Here is a 19344-nt window from a genome sequence, read left to right on the forward strand (position 1 = left end):
AGGTGCAGAGTGCAGCTTTTGAATCATTTTTAGGGTGCTTGAATTGCATATACCTGACACTAAAATGCTTATGTAATTACTTTAATTCAACGTTAGAACAGAGTAAAATGACAGCACTGAAAACCTGTCACTGCTTGGTTAAACATTTTGTTTGGTAATATTCGTTCTAAGCACTAGAGGTCACTGTTATTGAAATTTTTAATTGCAATTCAATGTTGTACCCTTTTGAGGATTTACTATTTATCTTTGTTCTTATACCTCCTTTTACGACATCTTTTTTGTTTTTACTTTAAAAAGCTAAAAGGATTTTTAAAGACCTTTTAGCAATGATACAAAAAATCATTTTGTATCAAAAGATCAAACTTCCATTCTCTTACAACTTTGTAACTGGTTTTACTATTAATGAAGTACATTTTGGAGTGTTATGTTTGCAAGTTTACTCAACTGTACAGTTTGCAAATTACTCCTGTTGATTCCACATCAAGGGTCTGGAGGTCCTAGCATTGAGAATAGGGACGAACTCATCTGAAACGGTATTTGTGGTTTTATATGTTTCATTGCCAAAAATAAAGTTTGTAAAAGCTGCATGGAATCTGCTTTTTCTACTCCCTCCCCCATCTCTGCCAAAAAGGGAAGCACATTCTATGCAGAGCCTTAAAAAGTGAACATATTTTCAACAAAATTCTTTTGCACACGATCTACCTGCTGCAGTGTTGTGTTGTTTGTCTAATTTTCTTTTACTTTTACAAGGGTGTCAGGAATAAGACTTCCTTTTATTTTTAAGCAACTTTATTTTAAATGACAATTTTTCTTTTACTTTGCATTTGTATTTACTTGGATAGGTTTATCTTTAGTTGGAACATTGCGGGGAATAAGATGATATCTTGACAAATCACTTAAAGAGCAAAGGGGTAACTAAGACTGTGAACCAATTTCTGCAGCAGGTTTGATGTGAATAAAGTTGAAACTGCTAAGACGAAATTACATTTTGCCCAGATAATGTAAAAACTGGAGGTTATAAGAGATTGGAAGATCTCAAATCTCCTACATTACGAATGCTGCATTTTTACTCTATAATCTGGTAATTGTTAGGTTAGCACAATAATTACTATATATCTGGTAATTGTTTGGTTAGGGTAAGGGCTAAGAATAGGCTACAGAAATACATGGAATCAATGCAAAGTCCTTGTAAAGATAGAGAAACATAATGTGTGTGTGCCGCGTATTTGATGCATTGTGGGGACCATTTTCCAGACGCATATTACGTTGTGGGCACTCACTGTTTCTTCCCCAAAAGGAGAACTGCTGTTTTTGGGTTAAGGTGGGAACTGAGTTTTGTTCGGGTTAAGTGGGTAAGTCTACGCGAAGATACTGTGTGTAGCCCACAATTCACACAGTTCAAACCAATAACACTCTTATGTAACTGATTTGAACTTGACCTGATGATGAATTTAGGACTAAAGTTACATTTAACATGATCTTTTAAGATTAGATGATATTATGATTACAGGTATTGTGTTCTTCCAACTTGCATTGATTACAAAGTCCAGAATAGTAATGCAAGTTATAAACTGGAACCAAAAGTTTTATATTTGTCAGTCTTTAGCTTGTTCTCTAATAAATGTTAGTTTAAAAAAAATAGATTACTATCAAAAAGCTTTCTCTTAGAATAGCTAAGTCAATCTTTCAATGATTTACTAGCTGTTGTGCAAACTCTGTCAGTAATTAAGTATAGCAAACAAAACCTTAGCCATCAATGTTGGAATTTCAGCAACACATTCCAAGATGACAGCTTAATCAAACTGCTCCTCCAGTTCTGTAGGGCCAAATTCATTTAACTTCTAGATATTTCTTTCTGTCAACACACATGAAACACATAAGTCACTGACAGGACTGGAGAGCCTGAGAGCAAGTGCAGCTCTTTAGGTCAAACGGAACAAGACAGCTGCTTTCTCCGAATATGTGGGATTGTTGGGGCGGGCTTAAGTAATTATACCAGGATAACCTGTAGTTACATTTGGATTGTTGGCACATCAAAAACGACTGAAATTTGACACACCTGCCTTAAGTGTTTCCCACAATCACTAAAGACCAGTGTTAATGGATATTTTGAAATACCTGCAAGCAGATTGTTGGCCCAAGCTAATGTATTCACACCAGGTTGCTGATGCACCTTGTGCACGAGGTAGATGATAGGAGAGCAAAGTTGAAGGTATACGAGACTGTTCCAAGTTGTTCTTTGTGTCTCATGTGTCAATAAAAACCCCTGAAGGCGGAGCCAAGAAGGCATTCTGAGCAAACAGGGGAACCACCTCACTGAGTCCTTTAAATGTGGAGAAGTGACAAACTCCAAGATCCCCCAAAAAATATGTTCATAAATCCACGTGTTGTGATCAAATAGGCCAAATGGATTATCTCAGGCATTATCAGAGCTGTAGAGTTACAAAGCCATCCGTGTCCAAGAGATAAGCGTCATGAAAACCTGTAAAAGATGGAGGTCACTGGAAAAAAAAAAGAAAGTTCAGATGCTTTTAAGGATTCCTCCGTGTACCAACATTTGAACCAGTAAAAAATTGACCTAAAAAAAAATGCCAATGTGATGATTTTTTTTCAGACACTGGGAAATTCCATAAAATAGTCATACAGTCACATCAGAGCAAATTAGATCTGGTATGACAGCTAAAAAATGTAAGAAGTATATAGTTTATCCTCTTTGACTATTAATATTTTTAGCAGCTCAACCTTCACAAATTTCTAAATTCTTGTGATACATCACTAATATTAACACATTAATGTTATATAAACAATGTATCTGTTCATTGTTGAGTGCGGCCTGTTTCAATTTATTTCACCTTTTTTTTAAATGATTAAAAATCTAACCTCAGCAAGCAAACAATTCACAATTTCTTGATGTGTTGCAAGATATGTGTGAACATAGTCCTTGTTATGCAGAAAGAAGGTTTCACCCGTTTATACTGGAGGAATTTTGGACGTCCTGTGCACCTCTTACTGTTCAACATGGGAACAGGAAGCAAATCATGTGGCCCGAGCGCCACATGCTAAGGGACAGACACACACATAAAGCTTGACGTCACCTAAGGTGTGTTTTTCTTCCCCTCTGGGTCCCATCCATCTGCTCAGCCCCATGAAAAGAGCCCTTCTTGTTCTTCATGTTTATGTCTGGTTGTCATCATTATTATTTTTTGCAAAGCAAAAAATACAATAAAATAACCAGACATGAATATTGGCTATATTGTAAAAAATGTGAAAAGTTAAACATCGAATATGTATATCCATATGACATACGGGGTGTGTAGGCGTGTGTGGGTGTGTGTGTGTGTGTGTGTATGTTTGCAGGGATGGTAGGTGGAAGCGGGAACAATTTTGTTCTGCTCTGTTTGGCAGTACATCAGTGTGTTTTTTTGTGTGTATTTTGTCAGACTGCACCATTCTTCTGCTCCCCCTCTTCAACACTCACCCATCTATTTTCATCCTCCAAAACTCTCTGTCTCCCCCGTTTTGTGACAGTACCTGCTCTCTCCCATCATAGCACTCGTGGTTGGAAAAAGAAAATGCTCTCTGGTTTGTTTAAAGTATAGGAATATGAAGTAAAAAACACAAATTCTTGATGCTGTAGAATATGAAATCAAATGAGGCGAAAGAGCAGGTATAATACATAAAAAGGTTTTAAAATGAATTCATCTTTTTTTTCCCCAGTTGTATAATCTGTCACTGAGACTATCTTGAAACCTTTTAATTTTACAACATTTCTAAAGTTGAAAACAAAAAAATATTTTATTATATATTTGTGATTATGTAGGATCAAAGTTATTCATACCACTCCTGTTTATATTTGAACAACAACCTTCTGCCAGCATAATGGCATAAATATTTTCAATACTGTTTCACAAGGTTGAAGCAGATTTAAATCACTCACCTTTGCACAATTTTTCCTACTTCATCCAGAGTCCTGGGTCCTCTCTTTTGTGTTCTGCTCTACAGCTCACATCACAAGGTTTGTGTGGGCTTTTGTTTTGATGACTGGGAAGCCCCATAAAACTGCTAAAATGTACCTCAACAACGCTCTCAGCCCCTGTAGAGGATAAACAGATCCACACAGTAGATCTTCCACCAATTAAGAAGCATTTGGTAATGTTTTTAATGTGTTTTTCCATAAAATCCTGTCATTTGTTTCAGTCCAAACAACCCAAATTGTTTGTCAAAAACCTCTATCTAAAGGCAAATTCTTTGTGTGTGTAAGCACGGGCTGATTGGACCATACTGAAACATGACAATATTAGTTCAGTTGAGCAAGAGTGTTTCACTTAGAGAAATAGTTTTCACCAGAGTTTAATAAAAGACAATATTGTGATATTTTGTACACTTTCTACTCAGAACACAGGAAGAAGAATAACCGAAAAGGAAAAAAAAAGTGATTTCCTATAAAAAAAAAAAAAAAATCTATTTAGTTTTTATGTTCAAGTACTACTGAGATGTTCTAGCGGTCAGTTCAGAGTGTACCCCTGACTCTTGTCCAATGATGTTTGGAGATAAGCACCTCCTGCAAGTCAGACCTCTCCATCAGTTCCCATTGCCTGTTAATATGTTACCCTGTTGATCTCATCAGTGTAAATTCATGTAAATTTGTAAATTTCTTGCGTTTCCGTGTGGCTTTGAAGACTGGGAGCATGCTTCGGTTTGTTCACCACATCCTGGTTATGCCATGGAATCTCAAGCCACCGTGTACACAAAGACTAAATAAGAGGATATGCTGAACCTACTCACTTGAAGTACTTGCTGTCACAGGTAAGGGAGAAAACAAACCAATATTTTACCAACACCTATCTGCCTGTCTACCCACAATCCTCACATTGTCAGTCGAGCCACCTACCAACAACTAAAAAGAAACAAAACAAAACAACTCTTACTTCTTACTATTTCCTACTTCAGCCATTTCGACATTTCAAGTCGTCTTCTGCCGCCTGAACACTGACAAGAAAATCAGGCAAACAATTAAATAATTCTTTTCATTTACCACTTGAGTGTCAGTAATACTTCCTTCCTGCTTCCAAACAAGAATTGACCTCGTTTGTGTGTGAAAAATCAAGACTCGTTATTTTCATCTTGTGGCAGTAAACCGTTTAAACTGCCATTAGAGTCTCTAAGTGTTTCATATGATTGAGCCATAAACCTTTGCAAAACATGACACTCTCATCTGGCCAAGGCACACAACAATAAAAAAACTGCTAAAACTATATCTAAATTAAAACAGTCGTTGCGGGTCCTAATAATTGTGCTTCCGGGGAGTTTATAAAATGCAATTATTTCTTAACATGAAATTTCTTGTCACCTAAAAGAATGTATTAGACTGAAAGCGTGCCTTTTCTAAAAAAAAAAATAAAAAAATAAGTGTGAGATTATACAGCAGAAATAAAATATCTATCTTTAGGCTTTGTTACACATCTTTACCAAGGATGCACGCAAATATCTCTGTATAGCAGTGGTTTATCTCAATTCAATTCCAGATTCAATTACCGATAAAAATGGTAGAGCAACTAATTCACTGAAATCAATGCAGTCAATCCTAATTATTTCATAATGTTTCTTACATAATCCAATTTAGGAGGGGAATGGGATGACAGCCCTCTGCAGGCTATTCTTGTTTGCTGGATTAGTGCCAGTGAACTGTGATTATACCCGCTTAGGGTGATAAAAGGAACAGATAAGGAAATGTGATTGAATAAAATATATATCAGCTGACATCGATATAGAGCAAAAGCTTACATACATAAAGAAATTTTTTCCTTCGCTGTTTTACTTAGTATTTGTAAATTTCAAGCTAGTAGTAGTTCTTGCATGCATGATGCCTCTCCTTCTTCGTTCTGCTGCCCCACACATACCCAAACACACACCCACTCCCACATACAAACCGACAGACAAAACTGTTTATTTTTCTGAACACAGGCAAGAAAATCTCTTCTCAGTGTAAAATAAGCCAGTTTAGCTTTGATCAGTTGAAATGCAAAATATTTTGTACTGGACATGGTCATGTGCAGTTCAAATATCATATTTAGTAAAACCTCCAAGTAGGTCTTTAACGTAGCACTGGATGATAAGCCGGAATCAGACTCCAGATTCAGTTTTGTCAGCCACCGTGGCGGTGTAATATTTTCTTGCACTAACAGAAGAAAATTTGCACAGAGGTGGATATCCCACTGACTGACATGTGCATACACAATGCATATTATTTTGGTGCAATTGACAGAATTTTCTTCTTTTCCTTTAACAGCCTGGGAAGACAGCCATATCCCCTACATCACAAACCGCCATTGACTGGTGTATTGGTCATTGTGTTGTGTGTCGTAAAGTCCTGCTATTCAGGGAGCCCTAAGCAGACATCAAGTTCGCATTTACCTCAAGCCTGTCCTGCATGACAAAGTGATTAAGGAGCAGATGTCATTGTCTCGAGTCTATAGCATAACATAAAGAGGATTATCCAGTCCTGCGCCTGTACACACCAATTTCTGCTGGCAGTTATAGGCGGCATGCACCCAATAACCTACTGACACATAAACGCCACCCAAAGTGGGGGCCCACATAATGCTCTCTCATGCATCTGAGCTGGGGTGTAAAATGGAGCATATTGACGTGCAATTGACAGCAGACGCCGCGTAAATCCCCACGTTCACTCCCATTCTACACGAACCGCATAACGGCATTTACCGTGTGGGTGTGTGACGATGTGTGTGTGAGTGTGTGTACGCTGGCACTTTGACACCGGAACCCATTCTGCGCGCGCTGTTCCGTTCAGACAGGCAGACAGGCAAGCAAACACGAGAGACTCGTGTCATTAAAATCTCGTCTACGGACCCCTCCGTTGGTCGCGCGCGTCATTACGCTACAACTACAACTCCTGGCGGCGCTGCTGCTGTCTGTCTGTCTGTCTGTCGACCGAACCCCAAAGGCGCACCGCGAAGCACGAGGAACGCGCGCGCAAAAAGGTGCGAGAGGGACAGGCCAGCCGCTTGGGGACAATGGGACCGTCCCCTCGCTGTTAAGCCCAGCAGAAGGCGGCATGACCAAAACGGAGCAGATTTGAACTTTGACAGGATCCGCTTTGATCTGGATTAATTGCGGCCGCATCTGACCGGTGTGAAGAAGGGGACAAGATCAGATCAGATCTCTTTTTTTTAATTATTATTATTATCAGCGTGTCAAGGGAAAAGCTAACCCACACTATGGCTCGTGGAGACAGTCGACTGGAGACCTGGCAGGTGCTGCTGACCATCTCCATGTTCATCATCCCTCTGTGTGCACATAACGGTAAGACCACCGCTCCACCGGAGACCCACCCTGCGCGTGTGCCCGGCAATGTAGTTCGGTCATTTGTGCAAGACAGCGCGCACGTGCGTGGATCAAATCACACCTGCACTTGGACGAGGATTTAATGAAACGTGGAAAATGTCCAGATAGAGATGTTCAGCTAAATATTTATTTTTCATCAACCACATGGACACAGGCTTTGCATTGATTTACTAATATGTTGTAATAGTGCAGTACTGCTATTATATTTCATTAATTCGTTTCATTAAAGGTAGCAAGAGGGATGTGTATAATTAGGAGGAGGACATGCAGGTGTATCATTTCTGTTTCACTGGCTATTTTTTTTTACCCTGTAGTATTCTTAATTATAGGTTAAGAATACTATAGGTTCTTAATGATAGGTTTAAGCTTCATTGCTAGATGCAATTGTCACTGTTGAATAGTTAGAGCATATAAAAAGAAAAACATACATGGTAGTATAATATATAGGCTATGCCATTATATTCTTTTTCTAATCCAAAATCCTCGTTTAAATAGCAAAACATTGAAATATATTAAATTAATGAATTCCATCTTTATAAGTGATTTATGCTTATAGATGATAAGAGTTGAAGCGGTTCATCCCCAGACAAAGGCCGGATTAGGTGCTCTGTAGTCGGTCTACATGAAGCCCATTGTGCCGCAAAATGCAGTAAATTCCTCCAGACATTAGAGGGGGGCGGGCGGGTGGGGGTCACAGGACAAGCCCAATCTGCCCCCCTCCTTCTTTTAATTTCGTCTTTCCGTTTCCAACATATACAGAAAAATCCCAGCAGACTCCTGGAAATAAAGGAAGAAAAATCTTTCGGGCGTAAAAAAAAAAAACAAACAAAAAAAAAACGAGCGCCGCTGCTGCCCAGCAACAGGGTGGCTCGTGCACGTACGTGGGGTCGCTGGGGTTCACGCGGGAACGCGTAGACTGTACCCCGCGCCTCCCATTCCTCGTCGCATCCCTCGGCCTCAATGTGTAACCAGGCGTTAATGCTGTGACATATTGACCAGGAAATAGGCACGCAGGCCTGGAGCCCTCCCTCTTGTGATTTAGAGCACAGCGACCACGTGGGAAGGGGGATGTGATCAATTAGGACCATGAGGTCAGGTGTATCATTTCAATTTGACTGGCCTGGTGGAACAGTTTTATCTATTGGTAAAATTTCTATAATATAAATCTATCTATCTATCTATCTATCTATCTATCTATCTATCTATCTATCTATCTATCTATCTATCTATCTATCTATCTATCTATCTATCTATCTATCTATCTATCTATCTAGCTATTAGAATTTTGTTTAGGGTGTCTAGCATTTCAATGTGAAAGCTAAGGATTATAAAGTGAAGCTGATTGGTCCTGGAAACTGAAACTAGCTGATGGTTCGGTGCTGCGGCCTGCTAAGACCTGGATTTACATCTGATGTCTTAAAAATGTCTACAATTTCAAAACTTCATTGTGGTTTGTATAAATATTACTTTTAAGCCATCATTATGCTTGTATTGAGCAGTAATTTTCACAGATGCAAACAATCATAGGTAGGCGTTGTCACACTACAAATGATCTTCAAATGCATTATTCTATTCTATTCTATTCTATTCTATTCTATTCATTAACTATTTACCTAATTAATTGCTTAAGCTTCTATGATTGCAATTGCTCCTTTGGAAATGTTTCTGTGAGGAATTAATCAACATCCTTTCAAAGACCTAATCGGGTAAAAGGCTAATAAATCCATAAGTGCATAGCAATGGGCTTTTGCTGATGCAGTCATGGAAAATGACGTGGACCGATTCCAGACTCTTGGGTGCACTGTCATGCGAATGTGTGTGTACTAACTCAGAGACTACATACTGTGAGGTCCATCTGCCCTGCAGCCCTAGAAAGCTCATGATATGTCAGAATAGATCAGCTTGTCTCCATCTTTCACACCAAAACACACTGAAGGAGGTGAGGTCAGGATGGTATTTATAGCTTAACAAGCAGCGAGAAATCCACAAGAGATGATGGATAGAGTCATTTTATTATGCCTGAAACAAAAATGCTGAATAAATTATGATTGCATTCTCAATTTTTAATTTGAGTCTTTTCACCCATCTTGAATATTTTGGCGTTTTTAGTTTGCAACTTTGCAGCTGTGTCTCTTTACCACCATGTTTTTCCCCCATGTTTAAAATCGGTGTAACTCCTTCAAGTCTCCCCCCGAAACAATGACCTCAGGTAGAACTTGTTACCATGGTGACTTGCTCAATGCAGTGCCAGAGGTTGCAAGCTGACTGTCAGTTAAAAGCACAAATCACAGCCTGGAAAAAGCAGATGTCACATAGCAAAAGCAGAGAGTTGTGCGTTCAGTTGGAGCATCTTGTAATCTCCTCATGTTCCCCTTTTACTCTTGGACTCTCTACAAAGACTTCCAGCCGCTAACAGGATGCAGCTTCGCCTAAGTCTCAACAGAGCAAATTGGCAGATTGAGCCCTTAAGTGAGAGCTGAATCGGCTGCAGCCAGTTTGAGTCGGCGGGGAATGTCTCTTCCTACAAAAGAGAAGAAAAAAACCATAAGTTTTCAGATTCATTCCAAATCCTTCTTTTCCCAGAGATGGAGCTGGCATCCAGCACCTACCGACTGGCTGAGCAGTTGATTGAAAATCAGGGAAGAGAAAGAGCACTAACACTGGATTCTCTGTTTCCACTGCAATTCCCTCGCCCTGCTCCTCCTTTCAACACAGCACCTCTTTACATCTCACCATGGCAACTGTGCTCCACGAGTGTGTGCGAGTGAGGTGAATCTCATGGCTTCTCAGCCGCCACTGGTCTTCGTGACTCGAGGCACGTTCGGATGGTTTTTGTTTGAGGTCTGAATAAAGAGCCATGTATTGAAAGGTGCCACCTCTTTTTGAACCGAGGAATTTGAGGGTGGCATTGGAAGACAAACCATCCAGCAAACCTTTTGGCTAGGTTTAGCTGTATCTGTAGCTATAGGCCAAAAGAAAAGTGAAAAGAAATGACAGACCACTGTGGGAACATATAAAAGTATTCCTAGAAAAAAAAGACGTTAATGGCTGGTACTTAAAAAACACTTTTCTAGTCTTACAGGCCACTTATATGGCTTTTTTACACAACAAGCCACTAGCCAAGGGGCGATGTGACAAAATTTTAATATGCCCTACTACATCAGTAGATGTCTCTTAGAAAGTTTTTGTAGATTTTTACACTTAAATGTAATTTGAGTGCTGTTACCATGAAATATCAAGATCTTTTACTTCATTGGGTATTTGTACCCCTGTTGTCTGAGTGCTTCTCCCCAGATTGCAAAGTGCAGATGAGCCTGACCAGTCAGTCTCTAACCCACAGCTCTAAATCCTGATTTAATCCTCAACAAGTCTCAGTCACCCGAGAACGTTTGTCAGTCATTTACTGTAACAAATCCTGTATCACCACATGCACACTTCCATCTTCAACTTTTGCTTTTATTTCTATAAAGATCTTATTTGATTCCTATGAGATATTTCCAGTTTTTTAGTATGCATCTCTCATTAAGAAAACTACAGATTTATCAAAGGTGACGGTGTGATTGTGGTATATACTGCTAGGAAATGAGCCTGGGAAAACTTTCAGACATTTCCTCTGAGTGGTGTAAAGAGACACTAACATTACTTATGCACAAAGCAGAGTTGGAAACCTGGGAATTCTCAATTTGCCTTTAGGTAAGATGCAAGATAACAACAGCATAACTCAAAGCACGCCCTCTCACAGTCATGCTGACAGCGACTGTTAAACTCAGTCATTGATTTTATTCTGAATTGTCAGCTTGAGTGTCAGGTTGTATATGTGATCTTGTCATAATGCAGATGCAGCAGCAGTACCTGCCACCCCTGGCATAAAGTATGTTAAAAGGAATAGTATACAGTATCTACACTGAACAATAATCCACCTTTTAGAAATGCCATGTTAAGAAGCTAATAAATTAGGGTTTTTAAGCAGAAATACAAGAATAACTCTTATTAGCATCCCAAACAATTCTTATAAAATAAATATAAGTGTAATTTAAGACAACATTTTTGATTCATGATGGACTTTCACTTTTGCCTGGCCATTACCTTACTACATGATTCCATTCAATTCTCCTGCAAAGCATAGAATAAGGGAGTGGTTTCTACCCAGCTACCATTGGGTATTAATATGCTTTATCTCTAAGTCCATGATCAAAAATATAAAAGAAAAAGAAGCATTACATTCTAGCAGAGTTGTGGCCTATATTAAAATAGCTACTTTTATACATCTCATTATTTTGATCAAGAAAAAATAACTGTGGCAACTGTGACAAATAAGAGAGAACAAATAGGAGAGAACTGGGCTTGTCTTACCACCAGAATAAGATTTTGAGGCGACTAAGTCTCCATGGCAACTAGTAGAAGCTATGACTTGTCCTACTCTCACTAATGTGAATGAAGTGAGTTGGCTAAGTTTGCCAAATGCTACCAGGGGTTTTAACTGGACATGTGTGCTTGAGGCTTTGATATCTGGCCAGGCAAGAATTGACCTTTGAAGCAACAACCATCTCAGGTAGGTGTAATGTGAAAGAAAGAAAGAAGATGTGAAAAAGCTCTATATCACCATGGTTACGAATGGCATAGAATCAATGATTCCGTGATCTGTGGAAAATTTCATCAAACTCTTTGAAATACCAGAAGATTTCAAAGAAAGATTCAGTGGCTTCTGACCAAAACACAAAATGGATTGTCTTTGGGAGTTTCTGCAAGATAACAGCTTTCATCAGACACGAGGCGCTAAAGCAAACTCCTTGCATTGTCAAGCCTACGGCAGATATAAACTATCATGACTACCAAGAGCTCAGAGTTTTGTTTTGCTTGTGCAAGAATAAGGAATCACAATACTAATAATCTTTGCAGTAAAAAATATTCCTTGCTGTTTCTGATTGACAGGGCGGCATTCGCTGGCCAGACGTCATCCTCACCACAACCACTCATCCGTCCACAAAGAGGCCTTGGACACCAGGATGGTTCTCAGTGATGACTCAGCAGAGAGAGAGCACCTGATCGGAGCAGGAATCGGTGCCCGACTCCCACTCAGCTCCACCAGGCATCACCATTCTCACAAACGCCACTACTTGGATTTTGTAGAGGAGGACCAACACGGGGAGGAGTTTACAGCCGGAGGGGCGGGGCCAGACCATCCCGGGAACCCGTTATCTGATGACGTTATCACGGTGGCGTTTCACAGTCCGGCGCCAGATGTTGTGCCCGCCGACGTCACTCTGGATTGGGCAAAAACCCCCAAAGCTCAAAAGCAGAGAGGTGGAGAACCTAATAAATATTCCCTGACTGAATACTACGACTACCTGTCTTCTGACAACGACGTCTCAGCAGTAGACACGACCCCAGAACCCGAACCCACCCCTTCACCTCCACCTGACATGGAGGATGAGAATCCGCTCCTGGCAGGTTCTCCGGTGATCCGCAAAAACTCAAGGCCAAACACCAGTGGTGGGTCATCTTTGCCAGCTCCTCCTATGCAGGGACCAGACAACAACAACGGAATGGGTGTAGGTGGGGCTGTGGGTGCAGATGGCTGCAGGCTGGGCTTTGTGCTGTCCGGACCAGGAGTTTGTGTGTCTCAGTGCGACATTGAACAAAACTTTTGCTTCAACGGAGGGGTGTGCACCGTGGTGGCAGGAATGGGTGCCTTCTGCAGGTGAGAAACGTGATAAGGCTTCAGGTCAACTTCATTTTGTCGCTTTTTGTTTAGCGTATTGCAAGCACAGCATTGCCATGAGGCTGATAACTGGCCGCTCTGATTTGGATAAAAAACATTCCCCTTATTAATTTGGCTTATGGCAATCATTCCCAAATGTTTTGTCCTCTGACACAAAAGGAAAGATTAAGGGAACTACATGCAAGCACACAAACACACACAAACACACCCACGCCTACACACACCCACACGCATGCACACAGACAGAAGGCTGGCTTAATGTGTCATGTGGGTTCGTCAAGATCACAGCAGGGTCCCCAATGGATTAGCTCTGTTTTTTGAGGTAAGAGATGTAGAGAGCACATGGCAGTTGCCTGCTCAAAGAAGTGTGAGGAAAATGACAACAGAAAAATGCACAAGCCTACACACACACACAGTATCCTCGCATGCACAATGCCAACACACAACGAAGACCGGACGCATCATGTTGCAACCATCTGCCCCATCTGCAGTTTGACCGTCAGCTTGGAGACAAACTGTTGCTCATCCTGTCCTATGCATGATCTGAAGCATATGCCCAAATACATACGTACACTGGCACCTTATACATATATGTGCTGTCAGTTGCACAGGTAGAACAGGTTAAGGCTAAAATACAAGCATGTATGCATGCACATGCTCTGATCCTTTGATCTTATTAGAAGCAAGGCTGCTTGCTGGACAGCCTCCAGGTTGCACCACATAATGTGCAAGTACTATTGTTGCAAGTACTGTTGTTTATGCACTCCTGTTTTAAAAATGTTGCACATCTTGCAGTCTACCTTGCAAAAGTATCTGTACCACTTGAGTTCTTCCAGATTTGATCACATTGCGTCAAAATTTTATATATTTTATGAGGATTTAATTTGATAGGTAGGAAGCATCGCATAATTCTGATTTGTAAGGGTGGTGATCAAAACAGTGTACTGTTTACTGTTTTCAGACGCCCTTCACTATTAAAGAAAACCAGTGCAACCTCTTGATTTTGGTCCACTTCTATTCCACTATGAATCTAGCAGATGAGCGAAGGCCTCAGAGGTCTGTTGGAAAAACTGGCACCGCACACCATTCTGAACAACATGAAACATGGTGGTGGCACCGCCAATCTGCTGTTTTCCTGAAGCAGGAACAGCAAAATAAGTCAAATTTGATGGTGGAAAAATAGATGGAGGTAAATACTGACATATATTGACTTACATATGTTCAAAAATGATTGGGATGTTTTCAGTCAGTCGCACAGGCAGAACAGATTAACGGAAAAATAGAACATATGCTTTAAGATACTCTGATCTTGTAATAAAGAGGCAAAGCCAAAAACTGTTATTTTCCTTCAACTGTATAATTACTCTCTACGAGGTGCTGTTTAAAAATCTTGATGAAAATGTTAATGTTTGTTGTTGTAACGCCACAACATTAATATATAAAAGTCTGTGTGGTTTGAATACACATACACTTTAAATCTGCCAATGCCATGAGCTCATAGCCTTTGAATACTGACTCAATGACAGCAGGTGTCATTATCTACAAGGTCAAAGTGGTGATAGTATTTACAAGGCTAATTTAGCATTTAGTACTAAGTGGGGCTTATTGTCTGCTTTGTGTATCATATTTGTTCTTCCCTCCATCCCTTTGTGTCCAGGTGTAACATACAGGACTACATCTGGAATAAAGGCCTGCGCTGTGAATGGGCCGTCACAGAGTTCCAGGTGCTGTGCGTTGTGGTGGCCGTGGCCTGTTTCGTCTTCCTCCTGCTCTTCATGATCATCGTGTTCTTCGCCAAGAGCCTATACCGCCTCAAAAACGAGAACATGCGCCTTCGCAAACGCAGGTGTGTGTGTGTGTGTGCGTGTGTTTGTGTGTGTGTGTGTGTGTGTGTGTGCTCGATCCCCCTTTGCATTCCACAGTGTTGTTCAATTTTCTTTTTACTGTGACTCATATTGCAGCGAAGGGAGAAACAAAAACCCACTTCTGTAAATATTTATATCACGCCTGTGTCCCTCATTGCGTTCCCGCAGTAAGTACCGCCCCCAGAGCAGCGAGCCACAGACGGACGGCCTCTCGGTTTCGACAACAGCTGACGGGTCGCAGCCAAATGTAAGGAAACTGTGTGACACCCCTCCGCCTGCCCCCCAAGCTCATACTCACAACCTGGCGTACTATGACAACATTATCTGTCAGGTATGCCTCCACTCTCCTCCTGTTTGCTCTTGTCCCTTTGTTTTCAGTATTTACAGTCTGTCTCTCTTTAACTTTACCTTTTGTTCTCGCTTCTTCCTTATTATGTTCTCTCCTATGCCCCCAAGCCAGCTTAAACAATTTGCTCTATGCTATGAATCTGTCTTGTTCTGCTGCCATGTGCATGTATGCGTGTGTGTGTGTGTGTGTGTGTGAGAGAGAGAGAAATTTTGCCATCTGTCAGTTTAACTCCAAACCGTCAGCTAAATCAGAAGATTGTCATTAGGATGTTCACTTGCAGATAGTTTGTGTAGCATGCTTGTGTTTAACCATTTTCACACCCACCAATCACCTCTCAGAGGCCATCAACAACCAGCAATCCCTGGGAGTATGGCCACAGAAAGCCTTATAACCACCTCCAGGTAAGCCCAGTGGAGAAGTCTGCGTTGCCTCCCCTCCCCTCCCTATCCTTGTTGGAAGCCCACCCACTGTGCAATTACTAGCTGTCAATTTTGCTGAAAACCTTACTTCCAACATTTCTCTCCTGAATCCAATCCGATGCACGCACCAGGTGAAATGACAAATGGCCGAGCTCTCGCGAGGCAGGCATTTGTTCACATGTGTTCTGCAGTGGCCTCTGCAGTATGATTAAACACTAGGCTGCCTCATTTGTTTCCTTTCTCACCCGTGTCTCTACAGCTTCCCGAGGTGCTCGGCGAGGCAAGAGCGCCTCCATTTCCCTCAACACAGCACATGCAGCCATTTTAGCTCCTTGTGCAGCTCTTCTCTATATCTTTTCTGAAACATATTTAGGGCTTCTATGATGTTATGTACCAAACTGCTCTGTAGCAGCACATAAATAGGTGCAAATGACAGCCCATTAATTACTGTCTCAATGGAGGGACTAAGGGGGGGGCTTATTGTCTGCTTTGAGTGCACAAATCTTTGTTGTTCATGCAAAACAGCGCAGTTGGGTACGTATAAGATCGTTTCACTCAGTCTACAGATACCAGCAAAGATCGGTGTTCTGTATGACCCAGAGTAGAAATAAAGCTTTCAACTTTTAAAACCTTTCATCTGTCATGCTAAGGCGTACTTAGTGAGTTGTGTCCAGTAGCAGTTAAGCGTGACCGATCAATGGTGCCCTATTTACTGCCTGCTGTGACGTTGACCTTCAAATGTCCATGACACTCCAATAAATGACACGCTTGAACATTTACACACGGACACATAAACAAATGCATAAACACCCAAACAACACAGCCACATCTCTTTGACTGATAATAAAGTCTGCTTAACTCAAATGTTGGAATTTAAACACTGATGGATTTATTTATTTATTTTTGATAAGTCCTGCACCTGCAGTGAAAAAACCTAAGCGAACAATTGTGACTTTTCTTTTTTTCAACCTTAGTCTGTGCTTTCAGCTCTGTTAACGCTTCCCTGCAGCGATTATAGATGAGTTTCCGTGACTACCGGATGCTCTAAATGTCAGGGCTAGAGGCTAAAAAGCCACGGCAAGCTCATAGTCTGGACTGCATTTTCGGAAATGTCATAAAACTAATGGGTAGTTTTTATAAACCAGAGGCATTACATAAGAAGGTACTGTGTCAGCCCACATGATAACTTTTAAAGATATCATATAAACCTCTTTTGAGCTCCCACTCTCCATTAAACATTTTTCTTCATCCAATGTAAATGCAGAAGATAAGTTGCCAGTAATTATATTTACTCAGTCCAACAACTCTTCATAATTGCTTGCGGTGGTTCCTTTCCTCAAGCCTCTCCTCCGTCGCTTGTTGACGTGGTCATGAAACTTATCTTGAACCTAAAAATCAACACATTCTCCTATCCAAATACTGGCGCTTGCTGAAAGCCTACTATAAAAACATTTTATAAAGCCACACTTAAATGTTTCAGATCATCAAACATATCTTCTGTCACGCACACACACACAAAAGAATAAAAATCAGAGAGAATGAAAAAACAGTTTTCACATAATGAAAAGCTGAATGAGGCATTTGCAATAAGTTCCAGTGTTTAGGCCACTCCTAATCAATTCTGTCTCTTGAACTGGTGTTGTTCTGCTGCATAACATTGATGGCTTTCACTTCCTGGTCATTTCCCCTTTCTGGTAGAAAGCTCCCGGGTGGTCTAGAATAAAATAAAAATTGTTAAACAGTTTAAAATGCAAATATCTATAGTTTTGAAGACCAATAAAAGCAATTTAACGTTGATTCTAAAATGCACCAAATTGTGGAGACATTAAAATCTGCATGTGTTATGGGAACTTGCTTTCTAGTCTCCATTTCCATTTCTACAGACATTACTAGACTGTTTTTGTCAACGTTTTACTTTTAGTTCAGTTAGAAGCAGTCACTTTTCATAAATTTCTAGGAGATAAAATTATTCTGCAAAGTAAACAAGACCTCAGCTATACCCCTGTAAATTGCTCTGTTTGGTCTTGGTGAGACGTGCAGGTTTTATTACACACGGACATCTCTCGTTTTGCACGAGAAAGTATTTGTCTGTTGAATTAAGCGTCATTTTATTTGCCACATCTCATTCATAGCTGAACAGGAATTGACTCTCTCTGCAGGATGAGCCGCAGAAGAAGGAGAACCAAGCCAAATCCCCCCAGCCTAAAGAGGAGGGGTCTATGAACATCCTGAACTCCCACTCCCCCAAGCATGAGAACAACCGCCCTGCCTCTGTCGTCCACGGCCACACCCCCAACAACACGGAGGAAAACACAGAGGTAAACATGCTCCAGAACAACCTGGTGTAACATCAGCGCCTGATCAAGTGTGCAGCGGTTGAATCAGACCAAAATATTTTACAGTGCACACACAGAGGTTTTTGGAAGAAAAAATAAAATAAAATAAAAGTTTACACCTTGCTAAGTAAGATTTTCTAAAAGGAACTAATAAGATCTAAAGTTAAAAGTGAGCACAACACATATTTATAGTTCCAACGCGAGAAGCACAATAGTTCTGTTTACGAGGCTGCCATGCTCACATCGATTACACAGTGGCGCCGCCGCCTCCTTTTCTCCTTCTATCTGCCTTTAATGCTGGACTAAAATCTCTGGCTCGGACCAACTACTGACTGACTGTTCTCTCTACTGATGCTTTGCCTTGGTCTTTTGACCAATGAACTTCTGCATTGTCTTTTCTCCTGTTTCCCTGAGCTTCCCCTCTCTCTGCCTTTCCCCCTCTGCCTCAGCCTTTCCCCCACCTAACTGTGTCTCTCTGCCCGCATGCATTGATGTTATCAGCGAAAATGTGTCTGAAAAACGTACAATTTGAAAAAAAAAGAAGAAGAAGAAAATGTGTGGAAATAAAGTGAATCTGTATTTGCAAACTATTAATGTTCAGCATTGCTAAAATAAGTTGATATGTCTAGATTACCTGAGGATAAAGTAATTGCTTAGAGTTGATATTTGAATCTATATGCATATATTACAAGCGCTGTGTCTTGGTTTTCAATGTGTTTTGCTATCTTTAATGTACTTGATATTCTTTTCTACCTTTTTGGCTATTCATGGAGGGTTACAGTTCACAGTTGTTGGAATAAATCTTTTTAATTTTACCCAGCTTGTCCCCGTGTGTTGCTATAAGCTCCACCTCCCCCGGCCCCAGACGCTGCCTTCCTCTTTTGCTCTTTTCTCCTTTTTCTTTTTCTGCTTGTCTGCACACAATGAAGCTTAGTACTGCCAAACCAAATAATGACTGAATGCATGGCTGACCCTACTTTTATGCTGCAGTAGGCTGCTCCTCACAGATTACGCAGCAGAAATACAATAGTGAGTGTGAACCTATTCAGAACCGTGGACAGCTCCTAGAGTGTGACTCTATTAGGAACTCCCATGAAAACCTTTCCTCTTCTTTCTTTACATTCCTAACTATAAACTGCAGTTTCAGTCAGAAGATTGCACGCTTTCATAATGGGCATAAAGGTTTGGTTAATTTGGGGCTGGTAGTGATGCATCTGAATACTTTTCCAAAGCCGAATGATCACACAACAAACGGCTTCAATGTTTTGTTTTGGCCTGTAGAGGTCCA

The 19344-nt window shown here is 40.7% G+C and overlaps 1 protein-coding gene across 2 annotated transcripts; it reads left to right on the forward strand.

Moving 5' to 3' along the window:
- The first annotated feature begins 6715 nt into the window (after positions 1–6715).
- Positions 6716–18871, forward strand: LOC102234163 (chondroitin sulfate proteoglycan 5-like). 2 transcript variants are annotated; one of them, XM_023345340.1, is made up of 5 exons: positions 6716–7323; positions 12298–13066; positions 14745–14933; positions 15121–15199; positions 17880–18871. In XM_023345340.1, exons 1-5 carry the CDS (start codon positions 7239–7241, stop codon positions 18066–18068), a joined length of 1311 nt encoding a protein of 436 aa, XP_023201108.1. In that variant the 5' UTR covers positions 6716–7238; the 3' UTR covers positions 18069–18871. The 2 variants fall into 2 exon arrangements, with proteins under 2 accessions (XP_023201108.1, XP_014331601.2); XM_014476115.2 differs by having other exon boundaries at positions 6718–7323; positions 15121–15283.
- The last annotated feature ends 473 nt before the right edge of the window (positions 18872–19344 follow it).

This window comes from Xiphophorus maculatus, chromosome 13 (genome assembly GCF_002775205.1).
Source record: "Xiphophorus maculatus strain JP 163 A chromosome 13, X_maculatus-5.0-male, whole genome shotgun sequence".
Taxonomy (NCBI): domain Eukaryota; kingdom Metazoa; phylum Chordata; class Actinopteri; order Cyprinodontiformes; family Poeciliidae; genus Xiphophorus; species Xiphophorus maculatus.

What these genes read in the sequence shown, in the direction of transcription:
- LOC102234163 (XM_014476115.2), top strand. Translation starts at nt 7,239, where the DNA reads ATGGCTCGTGGAGACAGTCGACTGGAGACCTGGCAGGTGCTGCTGACC. An exon ending in CCCTCTGTGTGCACATAACG is followed by an intron (nt 7,324 to 12,297) that starts GTAAGACCACCG and finishes TCTGATTGACAG; the next exon opens with GGCGGCATTCGCTGGCCAGA. An exon ending in GGAATGGGTGCCTTCTGCAG is followed by an intron (nt 13,067 to 14,744) that starts GTGAGAAACGTG and finishes CTTTGTGTCCAG; the next exon opens with GTGTAACATACAGGACTACA.